The sequence below is a fragment of the Culex quinquefasciatus genome, chromosome 2, assembly GCF_015732765.1.
Source record: "Culex quinquefasciatus strain JHB chromosome 2, VPISU_Cqui_1.0_pri_paternal, whole genome shotgun sequence".
Lineage (NCBI taxonomy): Eukaryota > Metazoa > Arthropoda > Insecta > Diptera > Culicidae > Culex > Culex quinquefasciatus.
In genome coordinates this window covers 13222806-13235450 of record NC_051862.1, presented here as the reverse complement: position 1 = coordinate 13235450, position 12645 = coordinate 13222806, and the positions used below count along the sequence as shown (strand labels likewise).

Here is a 12645-nt window from a genome sequence, read left to right as displayed (position 1 = left end):
AACATTTTTTTGATTTGAACGTTTTATTGACAAAATACATGAAAATTTTACATAAAATTTCACTCAGTGTGTGTTTTTCGGAACTGCAAAAAATGTTGTAAGCAACTCGTTGCAAAATTTGATTTTTTCAGCACTCGTCGTTTTTATCCAACTCGGTAAAGCTTGTTGGATAAATGTACAATTCGTGCTGAAAAAATCTTCTTTTTGCAACTTGTTGCATAAACTACTATTTTGCGGTGCTGTTCTTTAAAATTTAACAAAAAAAAAAAAACAAACAATTCAAATGGATGCCCCAATTCTCCAAAGGCTTCAACACAGTTAAAAAAAATTCTTTGAGATTTTTAGTGATTTTGTAAGAAAGTTAAAAATGTTGAAAATAAGTGGATAATGTTTCATCGAACAACATCACTGAAAAAGGAATTTTAAAAACAATAAATTTAAAAAATAAGTGCATCGGAGACATCAACCCAAAACCAGCACAACCCACCTTTGGCCATACATTATTCAACAAAAAGCAAGTACGTATTCTGAGTAATCCTATCACTTGGGGGGTAAACTTAACTTTACTTAAAAAAAAGAAAGAAACGACATTCAAACAAAACTAATTTCACCCTCCGTCTGCGTCATCAACTCACACGCCTTTGATCACATCCACTTAAAAGTAACAAAAAAGATCCTACTAACCATTGTTCAACATCCTTCTCTTTCGCGCATTCCTCTCACACTCTCGCTTCCGCACTTTTCAAACTCAACAATTTAATTGTTTCTCTTTTTTCTTCTCGTCCTCCTTCTCCTCCTTCTTCTTCTAGCAATAATAATAATAATTATAATACGTTAAAGTTAAAAAGATTGTTTGCTTTAATAGAATTATCTTTGTCTTAATTCTCTTTGTGTTTCTGTTTTTTCCGTCTCCCTCTCGACTTTGCTTCGTTTCGTTTTGTGAGAATTTTCCTCTCCCCTCCCTGACCTAGACTAATCTCTTTCCACCTTACACTAGATGCCCGTCGGCGTCGGTATAACCGAGCGAGGCGTTGAACGAGCTCAGGTTCGTACTGCTCGGGTCGTACGTGCCGATGAGCAAATTGTTACCTAAACTACTGCCGCTGACGGGGACGATGAGGCCACCGGAACCGGGCCCGCCCGGAATCATCGACGGCACCGGGGACGGGTTCAGCTGGCCCTGCTGGACGACCCCGAGCATTTGCAGCCCACCGCCGATGCTGTTGAGGTGGTTCATGACTTGCTGCTGACTGCCGCCGGACGCCTGGTTCCGGGGCTTGTTCGGGTCCTTCAGGATGCCCTGGGGCTGCTTCGGCGTGGACGTGGACACCTGCGAGATGTTTAGCGGGCCGCCGCCGCTGGACGTCGTCGAGTTGAGGGCGCTGTGCTGCGTGTGGTGGGTCACGTCCGGCGGGGGAACCATGGCCCGGGCCGAGGCGCCGCCACCCCGGCGCAGCGTTCCGTTCGTGTTGGCGGGCAGGGCCGGTATCACGGGTAGTGGCGGGGGCGTGGAGAACTCCATCGGGGGGTAGTCCTGAAAACCGAGCGGCTGTCGTGGTTAGCAAGGTGTGTGGGTGTGAGGGTGTGGATGTGTGCGGGGTGGAAGAAAGAGAGAAAGAATGTTTGGTCAGTAAGCGAGGGGGTAAGCAAAGGGGGCGGTTGCGGTGGGTAGTCATGGTGGCCGAATTATTGAGTTTTTTAGATGCAGTATTTTTTGCAGGGTAAATTTTTAAAGCAGACTATGAACAATAAGCTGTAACCTTTTGATTCCGAAATTTAAAATAAATGCATTTAAAAAAACATAATTTAACACTCAAAAAGCCTCAGTTTTCCTGGGTTAATTCAAATGCTCCGTTTTTGAAAATTTTGAACAAAAAAAAAGCTTGGGCTCATCTTCTTCAAATTTTACTATTCCAGTAAAACATCAAAAAATTGAGTGATTTTTTTTAGAAAGCCCGTCAATTTTTTTGCAAGATTGTCTCTGACCACTTTGAACGTTTTTTTTAGCAAATTTTATTAAACTTGAAGTGGTATCAAGGAGCTATTACACTACCGTAAACAAACAAACAAACTAGCACTTTTCCGTGCTTGACAGTTTCCCAAACTCGTAAACTTGTTTGCGGCAAATTCGCAAACATGGCAAAATGTATGCAGGTTGACGTTTGTACTGTGGCGCACCGCCGCGCCTTTCTGGCATCACTGCCAACCACAGACGAACTGTCATTCTCAACCACGTTTTCTCTACAAGTAATAAACATTAGCTGTTAGTTTTCCCTAACCAAAACACGCGTTTATTCTCGCCTACGGAACCGTCTTCGAACTCTGGGATCTCGACTCGTTCCCACAGTACAAACAAATCCAGGCAAACAAATAAAGCAGGCAAACTGTAAAAAAGTGCGAGTTTGTTTACTTTTTTTGCCGTAGTGTAATGGCTCCTCCAGTAAACAGCCCAAGTAAGTAGTTGAATTCATTTGACAGTTTTCGAGAAATTGCAACCAGAAATGAAAATATAGTATTGCTCTGGTGCTGCCACGGGCGTTAGAGGGTTAACTGTATGAAATTAAATTTAAAAATGATATAATTTGAAAATAAATATTACTATCCTATAATATGTTTTCCAAAAAGATTTTTTGGATTGCAAATTTAATGTCACAATGGTAGTGTATGCAGCAAGTTGGAAAATAACAATCTAATCTATTCTAACAGTAGATTTAAAGTAGATTTTTCAGTGAAACATCTTATTATAAATTATAATTTGGCCTAAATTATGAAGTGGGGAAAACTATTTATTTTTATATAATTTTAATAGTCAGATATGGTTTTGGAAATTTATTTTTTTAATTTTTATGAAAAGATCAAAAAATTCACAAAAGCTTCAATTTAAACACTGAAAATCGAACCAATAGTTTCCATGATATCATTAGGTGGAGAATTTAGAAAAAAAAACTAATTTCGATCTATTCAAATTCATTGTGAGGCTGTATCTCAGAAACTAATTGTCCGATTTTCCGATGTCCCAAGGAGAAAATTGGATGAAATTTTACCAGCCTAACATATTTTTTAAGCTCAAAAATCTTAAAAAATGTCAAAAAATTATACCTTAAAGGTACATTTTATCTAAAAACATGAAATTACTTTTCGATTGCAAATTCGATTATGCCTTTATAAAAATAATTTAAAATAAATTGTTTTCCAAATTTTAAAATTTTCCAAAAACATTATTTTTCTAAAATTGTCAAACTTTTTTTAACTTTCTCTTACTTTTGATTATGGTAAATTTAACTTTTTCAATTGTTCAAAAATGTATTATGTCAAAACTTCAAAAACCTAAAAGTACATTTTTTGGGATTTCATTTTCAACTTTCTAAAAATTCGTAATCAAAACCTACAACTTTGCCGAATCGGTGTATTCTACACCAAAATTGTATGGAGACTTGTTTGGAAAAACTTATGATGTAAAATGTCACAGGAAATGCACGCAGTAAAAAAGCAGCATTTAAAGTAAAAAAATCGCGAAAAAATTGCGAAATCGTAGAGAAGCACGCCGAAAAAAGTGATGCACGTAAAAATTTTTTCTTTTGCTAGTTTGAAATCATTCTTTGTTACAAAATTGATTTAAAAAAAGTGTACCTTAAAATTTATGATTTTTTTACATAAATTTTTATTTTCCAGAAAGAAAAGAAATTTCCAGGAAAAAATCTTTAGCAACCCTGAGAAAATCTATTTTTTCCTATTTTTTAAAAATATCGTTGAATGGTAAAATCTTAGCAATTAAAGGCCGTATCAACAAAGTTTAAAAATGTAAATGATTTTTTTCAGCTACTCATTTTTTTAATGAGCCAACATGAGCACTATCATAAAAAAAAACTTAAATGTGCACTTTATTTAAATTTCACTAAAGTACTTTTTGATTTCAAATTTGGTTTCACATCATAAATGAAGTAAAACATTCTATATTTCTGACTTTTTTAAATTACGTTTTTTTAGTTCATAGTCTGTTCAATCATTTTTTGCCTTTTCAGAAATTTTCAGAACAGAATTCAAGTTTTTTTTGTGTGTCAAAAAAATAAATAAAAAAAAAAACAATAAAAATGGTGTTTTTTTTTTGGGAAAACAACTGACAAAAAAACAATAAAGAGATTTTTATCAGCACGTATTCTTTCATGCATCATTTTTTCCGGTGTACACAGAAAAAAATATGTGAATTTACTCGACACGGAAAAAAATGAATTACATGTAACTCAGTTAATGTAAACTTGGGATTCAAAGTAAACGGTTTAACCACACGTAAAATCATGCTTTTACGTGTAATTTGTTGTAAATTTACATCAAATTGCATTTAAATTTAAATGTTTAATGACGTGCAAAAGTGTTACATCATAAATGATGTAGAATTCGAAAATATTTTTTGTTTGTAGGCCTCATCAAATCTAACTTTGAAACTTTGAAGACCTCAAATCATTTACTATGTTCATCTTTGAGTGGTATGAATAAAAACTAATGCTCAGTTTCAAGTTCAGGTCTGTGCGAAAAAAAATCTCTAAACTCTGTGAATAAAAAAACTGTCGAACCACCCTGACTACGCTCAACCGTCTAGCAAGAAGCAATTGGTTGGTTAGTATTCGTTTTAAAAATCCCAAACCAAAAAGCATCATCATCTTCCGGTAAACCTACCATCGGCGGATAGGACAGATAGCGGTCGCTGTTCATGTTGTAGTACGAGCCGTCCAGCGGTGGGCCCGGGGACGGCGCCGTCACGTAGTTGTTCTTCCCGATCAGCTGGTCGTCCCGGCTGCGCTGCTGCTCGTACGGTCCGTTGTTGTGCCTCGGGTGGGGCAACGTCCGGGTGTGGGCTGGAATTGTGGGTAAAGTTTAGTAGTGCGCATGTCTGGGGGAAAGCTGCTAGCCAAGACACGAACCTGCGCCGATGTTGTTCGGATAGTGTGGCAAGGTGCCGTCCTTTTGGTAGCGCGGCGGTGGCATGTCGCTGTTTTCCACCAGATAGGTCGAGGCAGCTTTCTTGCGCGTTTCATCCTGAAATGAGGTGAGGTGGTGTTAGAAGGAGCTTTTTTCGCGCAAATCAAAGCTTAAAAAAAGGAGAGGATCTTACCATGTAGTCCGGCTGGCTGCCGTCGTTCGAGTACGAGTCGCTCTTCTCCGACACGCTGGACAGGGTTTCGCCTGTAACGGTGTCATTGTATGAGCTTGGTGCGTACATTTCTATGGTGGCGGATTTGCTGTTCTGATTGGATGAATCTGTGTGGTGATTTGCAGGCGAGGCGAGGGTTTTGATTTTTGGGTGCGATTTTTTTTGTTGGAAGAGAAATAGAAAATGTGGATGAGTATTTTGGTACGGCTGCGAATCTTTGGAAATGGAAAAAGGGGAAAATACTTTCGTCTTAACAAAACATTGTTATTTTTCAAAATATTTTACTCTGTCATTTGCTTCTGTTTGTTTTTACCTATTTGTATTTTTCACGAAGTTTACGCCGTTTTTGTTGTTGATTCCAAATTTTTCAATATATAATTTTTAACAAGATTAGAAAATGTCACAAATGTTCCATTTTTTAACATTGAAAATTGGACCATTAGTTGCTGAGATACTGCCTGTTTAATAGAGACTTTTAAAATTACAATTTTCCTGTTTGTTTTTCTTTTATTCGCTGTATCTTAGCAACCAGAGTTCCAATCTAGTCCAATGTTTTTTAGACAAAATTTTAGGATATTTTATGAATTTTAGATTTTTTTTTTCAGTACCATTAAAAAAAGAAAAACTGTAGTTTTATTTAGTTAAAATGAAACATTAGAGCAATTCTCTGAGATTTCGGTCATTCGATTTTTTTTTTGTATTTTTTAATTCGGCTGAAACTTTTTTGGTGCCTTCGGTATGCCCAAAGAAGCCATTTTGCATCATTAGTTTGTCTATATAATTTTTCATACAAATTTGGCAGCTGTCCATACAAAAATGATATGTGAAAATTCCAAAATCTATATCTTTTGAAGGAATTTTTTGATCGATTTGATGTCTTCGGCAAAGTTGTAGGTATGGATATGGACTACACTGAAAAAAAATGAGACACGGTAAAAAAAAAATTGGTGATTTTTAATTTAACTTTTTGTCACTAAAACTTGATTTGCAAAAAACACTATTTTTAATTTTTTTCATTTTTTGATATGTTTTAGAGGACATAAAATGCCAACTTTTCAGAAATTTCCAGAATGGGCAAAAAATCTTTGACCGAGTTATGATTTTTTGAATCAATACAGATTTTTTCAAAAAATCGAAATATTGGTCGCAAAAATTTTTCAACTTCATTTTTCGATGTAAAATCGAATTTGCAATCAAAAAGTACTATAGTGAATTTTTGATAAAGTGCACCGTTTTCAAGCTATAACCATTTTTAGGTAACTTTTTTGAAAATAGTCGCAGTTTTTCATTTTTTAAAATAAGTGCCCATGTTTGCCCACCTTTAAAAAAAATATTTTTGAAAAGCTGAGAAAATTCTCTATATTTTGCTTTATTGAACTTTGTTGATACGACCCATAGTTGCTGAGATTTGCTATGCAAAGGCTAAAAAACAGAAAAATTTATGTTTTTTAAGTCTCACCCAAACAACCCACCATTTTCTAAAGTCGATATCTCAGCAACTTACGATTTTCAATGTTAAACTATGAAACATTCGTGAAATTTTCCGATCTTTTCGAAAACAATATTTTCAAAAAATTTAAATCAAGACTTACATTTTAAAAGGGCGTAATATTGAATGTAAATGAATAAATGAAAAAAATTAAAAATAGTGTTTTTTTTGCAAATCAAGTTTTAGTAACAAAAAGTTAAATTAAAAATCACCAATTTTTTTTTACCGTGTATCATTTTTTTTCAGTGTAGTCCATATCCATACCTACAACTTTGCCGAAGACACCAAATCGATCAAAAAATTCCTTCAAAAGATACAGATTTTTGAATTTTCACATATCATTTTTGTATGGACAGCTGCCAAATTTGTATGGAAAATTATATAGACTGACTAATGATGCAAAATGGCTTCTTTGGGCATACCGAAGGCACCAAAAAAGTTTCAGCCGGATTAAAAAATACAAAAATTAAAATTAAAGAAAAAAGACCGATTCCGTAGAGAACTGCTCATTAGCGAAAATATCTCGAAAACAGTGCACTGTAACAAAATTCCTGTACGGTACTTTTCGATTGCAAATTAGATCCTACATTAAAAAATTCAGTGGTTTTTTGGGTAAAGTTTCTGTTTTTTTTTTTTTCTAAAAAACACATTTAAAAAAATCATGGTTCGGCGAAAAAAAATGAGCATACTTATAAAGGGTTCGGGGTTTATGACCCCTGAAACATATAAAATAATCTCCAAAGTTAAAAATACGGATTTTGGGAATATTTTTTTTGTGAAAAAGTGGGTTAAAAATAGCATTATTTCCGTGTACTAAATTTATACTGCAGTCAAAAGAATTTTTTGGGTCAGATTATCCTGAAAAAAAAAACAAAATCATTTTTTTTTTCACTAATCAAAAGTTGCGGGTTTTGTATCCTTAAACATGTTATCAAATAAAAAAAAAAATTAAATTAAATTTATTTTGCAATATACTACTTTTTCGATAAAAAGTATATTTTTTTTCTAAAAAAAACATTGAAAAATCAACGCACAACAAAGTTGGCCACACTTCTCTGTGGCTAAAAAGTTGACTTAAAGTGCTTGTTCCTTAAAACATACAAAATTCCAAAAATAAAAAAATGCTTTTCGTAATAAAAAGAGTGGAAAAGGCGTTTTTTTCTTCCGTCTTCACAAAATAAAAAAATATTAAAAAATATAAAATCAAACAAAAAGTTCCAAGATGTTGTCGCTGATAAATTGGGGACATTGACTCTCAGAAGCTGTGAATTAACAAAATCTAAAAAGAAGTATTTTGGCAAATTTTCTCAGCTATTCGAAGTAGTTTTTTTTTGCAGAAATGCTTTGCTTTCATTAAAAATTGAATCTATTTTTAAACAGATGACGTTTTATGAAAAATTCAACCTAAAAATGTCTATCAGTTGAAATTGATGTTCTTCAACAAAAAAAAAAATCTTGAGAAAAATAGAAAAGTAATTTACGACTGAAAATATAAATTTTGCTTGAAAGCATTTTTTTTTATGATTTTGCGAAACAATATTTTCGATTTTTTTTCAATTTTTTTTTTATCAACAAATAACAACCGGAAATAATAAGCAAATTTCGAAAATATCGATTTTCAGTGCTAAAATCTGACAAAAATTGGGATCTTTTTTCGTGTACCCATTTTTGTGAGTTTCTTTTTTTTAACATGAGAAATTCATGAAAAAAGTTTCTTCAAATTCAATACAGTCCAGAAATAAAAATTTTAAGAACCTTTTTTAAATTACCAAGAATTACTTATCGGGGTCTTATTTAAGTTTGGCACGTTAGTTATGAAAGTGTGAGTGTTAGGGCCGTGTAAAATGTAATAGTTCGTCAATTTTTAAGGTAAATGTGTCAAACTGACAAAGTTCAAAGTGAATACGTTACGTTCAAATGTGATATCTTCCTCTTTAACACTTTTATCGTAATTTTTGTTTCAACTATCCGACTCTTCCAACATTTTACTTCGTTTCCTAATAAAATAAAACACTTTCTTACTCAGTTTTGGTAATAGAATACACTTAGTTATTTAAATTTCACAAGTGAAAAATATGAAGCAATGAAAATTGAACGAAATTATCTTCATTTTATAAAAAAATGTAGAAGATATCTTTTTATTAAATTACTGAAACGTTTTCAAAACAAGATTTTATTTTATATTCAACATTCTTTGCATTATAGAACCCAATCATAGTTTGCATTTTGTGTTAATTTTAGCGATAATAACACAAACATATTAAATCTAATCTTTTTTAAAGCAAAGAGGATAGTATCTTAAAATGTAGTATTCATTGTTACCAGTAACAAATCTACTGTTAAAAAATGGAAAATATAAATGAATTTGAAAACAAATCTTGAAGAAAATGAGATAGTCATCACAACCAAGTTGGTTCGAAAATCCAGAAATTGGTTGAAAATTGAAATGATTGTAGAAGGTTAAATATTATCGAATAGTTCATTAACAAAATACAATAAACTCGGTGTTTGAAAAAATCAATATGAATTAGTTCAAAATGATACAAAATGTCACTTTCCTGATAATTAAAATCAGTCGATGAGAGCTTGTTGCTTCTCTCATTATTTAGAAAATGACACAAAAAATCCATCTGTCTTTTTAGCTCGACTTGCTCTTAGCAAGACTGCTCCCGAACATGAGAAACCTTAGAGAACTCAGAAAGTAAATAAATTTTAAATTAATCAGGCGTTCGTGCGGCACTGGGAAAGGATAGTAAATAAAAAAATTGATGTAATAAGGTTAAAAAAAAAAAAAAACGAAAACACTTAACCTTTTTGCCATCTTTTTTTTAATTGAAGGAAATGATAAACGGAAGCAAATGAAAAGCAATAAACTACTTCGAATAAATGATAATAAATGAGGGAAACACTGAAAAAAAACATTAACTCAAAAAAACTCATAAATTTACCTTTCGCTCGCTTTTTAATGATAAACCACGCGACGAGGCCGGCATTCACCACGAGCAGACAGAGCCCGGCGAGGGCGATGCAGAAAATGACGAAACTGGGCAGTTCGGCCTTTTCCGCCAGCTCGGACGGCATCGGGTCGGGACCTGTGTGTGTGTGTTTTTTTTGTTTTAATTTATTTTTTTTTCACGAGAAATAAATTGTCCGAGCAAACACAGGGAAAACACACACGATTTGCCCCCCAGTCGTCGTCGTAGTTGGCGGCGTCGTCGTCGTTGACGTTTTTCGAAATGAAAACATGGAAGTAAATAAAAGATAAATAAAACGGAAAATTAAATTAAAATGAAAAGTTGCACGGGCGGCGAGGAAAACGGACACTCTGACAAGTGAGAAAAGACAAGGGGGTGGGGGGAGGGGAGGAATGTATCAAAATGTGATATTTGAGGCAACGGGGAAGATGGGAGGGGGGGCGATTCCGGAAGTGACGAGCAGCAAAAGCAGCTTGATGAGTGTTAAATACTGGTCCCATCGCGATGGTGAAGAAAGCAAAAGAAGGGGAGGTGGGGGTACGGAAACGATCAAACTGGGAGCACTGCTGTCAGGGTGAGAGAGAGAGTCTGGCAGAGTAGGCGGCGGCGATGGAGGAAGCGAGCGTGTTGAGTAATTTGAAAAATTTGCTGCTTTGATAGGAAGGGCGCAGCAACACGGTGCGGGAAGAAAATGGGAGGACACGGTGAGAAAAATATGAACAGTTTTATTTTAATTATTTTTATCGATTTTTTTATCCAAAATAATAAAACTAAATGCACACGGAGTGTAAAACCTCTATAATAAACATCAACAACAACAATAACAATATAATTTACTTTAGGTTGAAAAATCAGCCTTTTTTTTAATTTGAATGAACAAATTGACACTTCGATTTGATTTGAATAACAGGAAACCAGTTAAACTTTCAGCATTATAACGGCGGTTAGAGAAAAATAATTTTATTCAATTCTTCTAAAACAAAAAATAAACATTCAGACTTTCAAGATCAAGCTGTTTTGCTAAAAGAGGTAAAAACTTCCATTAACGGTGCACATCAACCAGAGCTTTTGCGCCAAGATTTTTTTTACAGATATTTTGGTATCTTCAAAACTACGAGACCTATCGATATTTTTTTTCAGCCTCTAAAGCACTGTCTACAACTTAATTTACAACAAAATTTGACCGTTTTTACAATCAGATTGCTGCAGGATTGGGTCTGTAAGTTTGATAATTTTGGAATATGAAGACAACAACTTCTGTGGTTGCTGTGCACCCTTAAATTCACCCCAAAAAAATCGCTCAGCAAACTTGTAAAATCGATTTTTTTTAAACATTGTAAGACATTTTATGCATTTAAAATCAAATAAAGCATTTTTAGGTGTTTTACAAATTTTGAACTTTAAGATTATAGAATTTGATAAAACATGGAAATAACTGTAGCAAAATTAATTAAATTTAAATTTAATTAATTACATTTAATTAAATTATCAAGAAAACTTTTTTAAAGTCCCAACCAACACCTTTTTCGATTTCATTTGTTTGAATTTCTAAATTAATTCAAATATGTAATATTAAATCGTGCTTACATTAGAAACTTTTTTTTCAATTTTTAAACCTTATATCTAGAAAAAAAAATCGTGATTTATTCAATCCAAAGCTTTTAATAGAACTTTTTTTTAAAGAAAATCTGATTTTCGATGATTTATTAAGGTTTTTACTTTGTTTAGAGTTGGGATTAACCGGTAGAGTTTTTATTTGACAAGCAATTTAAATTATTCAAATATTTACATTTTTGCTCAAATATCTTATCAACATCATCCAACATATTTTATGCCTACAAATAATGTGTAGTGTTTTGAATCTTCAGCAAAACTTTAAAAAAAAGTAGGACAAGACAGAACAAACTGTTAATTTTTTGAATATCTAGCATTGTTTTGTTCTATTTTCAGCCAAAAAATATCGCAAAACCATTAAAAAAATGAATGTAATATCGTACAAAAAAAGTGAAACGAAATTTCAAAGATTCCAAAATTTTATTTAAATTTCTTGACGTTGTTCCAAAATATCAACCATTACAAAATAAATAATAATATAATTCAATTTATTTTTCCCAAAAACAATCTTAGGGGTGTTAATTTAATAATTTAGAAAAATAAAAATTAAATTTAAAAAAATATATATTTTTTTGTGTTCATGATTTGTACAATAATTTTACAAATAAAGAACTTAAAAAATATTATCAGGCGCTCAGGTTTCAAATCATATGCCGACAGATATTTAAAAAATAAGATTTTTCAGAAACAGAAAGTAAATTTTGGATAATAATTATTTTGAAAAGTGAAAAAAGACCTTGTTATCTTTCAATCTGTAAAAAAGATTAAATTGAACTTTTTTGCTAATACTATAAAAAAAATATGGAGAATGTGTAGTTTTGCGATAGGCTGCAAATAGCAAAAAGCATGATATTTACTTAAACCAAATCGAAGATTTCGAAAAAAAATCTTTACGAGTTTTCTCTTAAAAGTAATCTTCCAATCAAATTAAATTCAAATTTTAAGTTGTCACAAACCTGCAATAATTTTTAAGGTTAAACATCGATTTCTTTATTCATGCAATAGGGCTTTTAAAATTTTTATTTTTTTTTAATTTTTTTTATTTGTAGTTTTTGTTTTCAGAAAAATCAGGGGGCATAAAAATATGTTTTCAAAAAACTTCAAAATTTCAATGGGATTGTGCAATCAACTGAAATCAATTTAAAATGCATTCCCCTGCGTTTAGAATCAATTAAAAATCTTTTGAATTTTTGAAAATAGTCGATGTTTATATCGCAAAAAGTTCTTTTTCGCTAAAATGTTTGTTTTCGATAAAAGTTTATTACTTTTTGAAAACCAAAGATGGCCAAACAACTGAACTGCCCCTGATCGCATAAATGTCCCATATGCATTTTCATCGATTTCGAGTTTTTGATGCAGTTTGGTTCAAAATCGTGTGCTCTTTCGAAAGAGCCTATAACATCCAGTACTTTGTTCTA

The 12645-nt window shown here is 32.7% G+C and overlaps 1 protein-coding gene across 4 annotated transcripts in view; it reads right to left on the bottom strand.

The window, feature by feature from the left end:
- Window positions 1-237: 237 nt before the first annotated feature.
- Window positions 238-12645, bottom strand: part of LOC6032348 (nephrin) — a 392449-nt gene continuing 380041 nt past the window's right edge. Inside the window, exons 19-23 of one of the 4 annotated variants that reach the window (XM_038252005.1) lie at window positions 9587-9730; window positions 5111-5256; window positions 4920-5034; window positions 4675-4853; window positions 238-1549 (exon numbers count right to left, since the gene is read on the bottom strand). In XM_038252005.1, the coding sequence (XP_038107933.1) occupies window positions 989-1549; window positions 4675-4853; window positions 4920-5034; window positions 5111-5256; window positions 9587-9730 (1145 nt within the window). In that variant the 3' untranslated portion in view covers window positions 238-988. The remainder of the gene's footprint in view (window positions 1550-4674; window positions 4854-4919; window positions 5035-5110; window positions 5257-9586; window positions 9731-12645) is intronic. The other 3 variants (XM_038252006.1, XM_038252003.1, XM_038252004.1) reach the window with 3 other exon arrangements.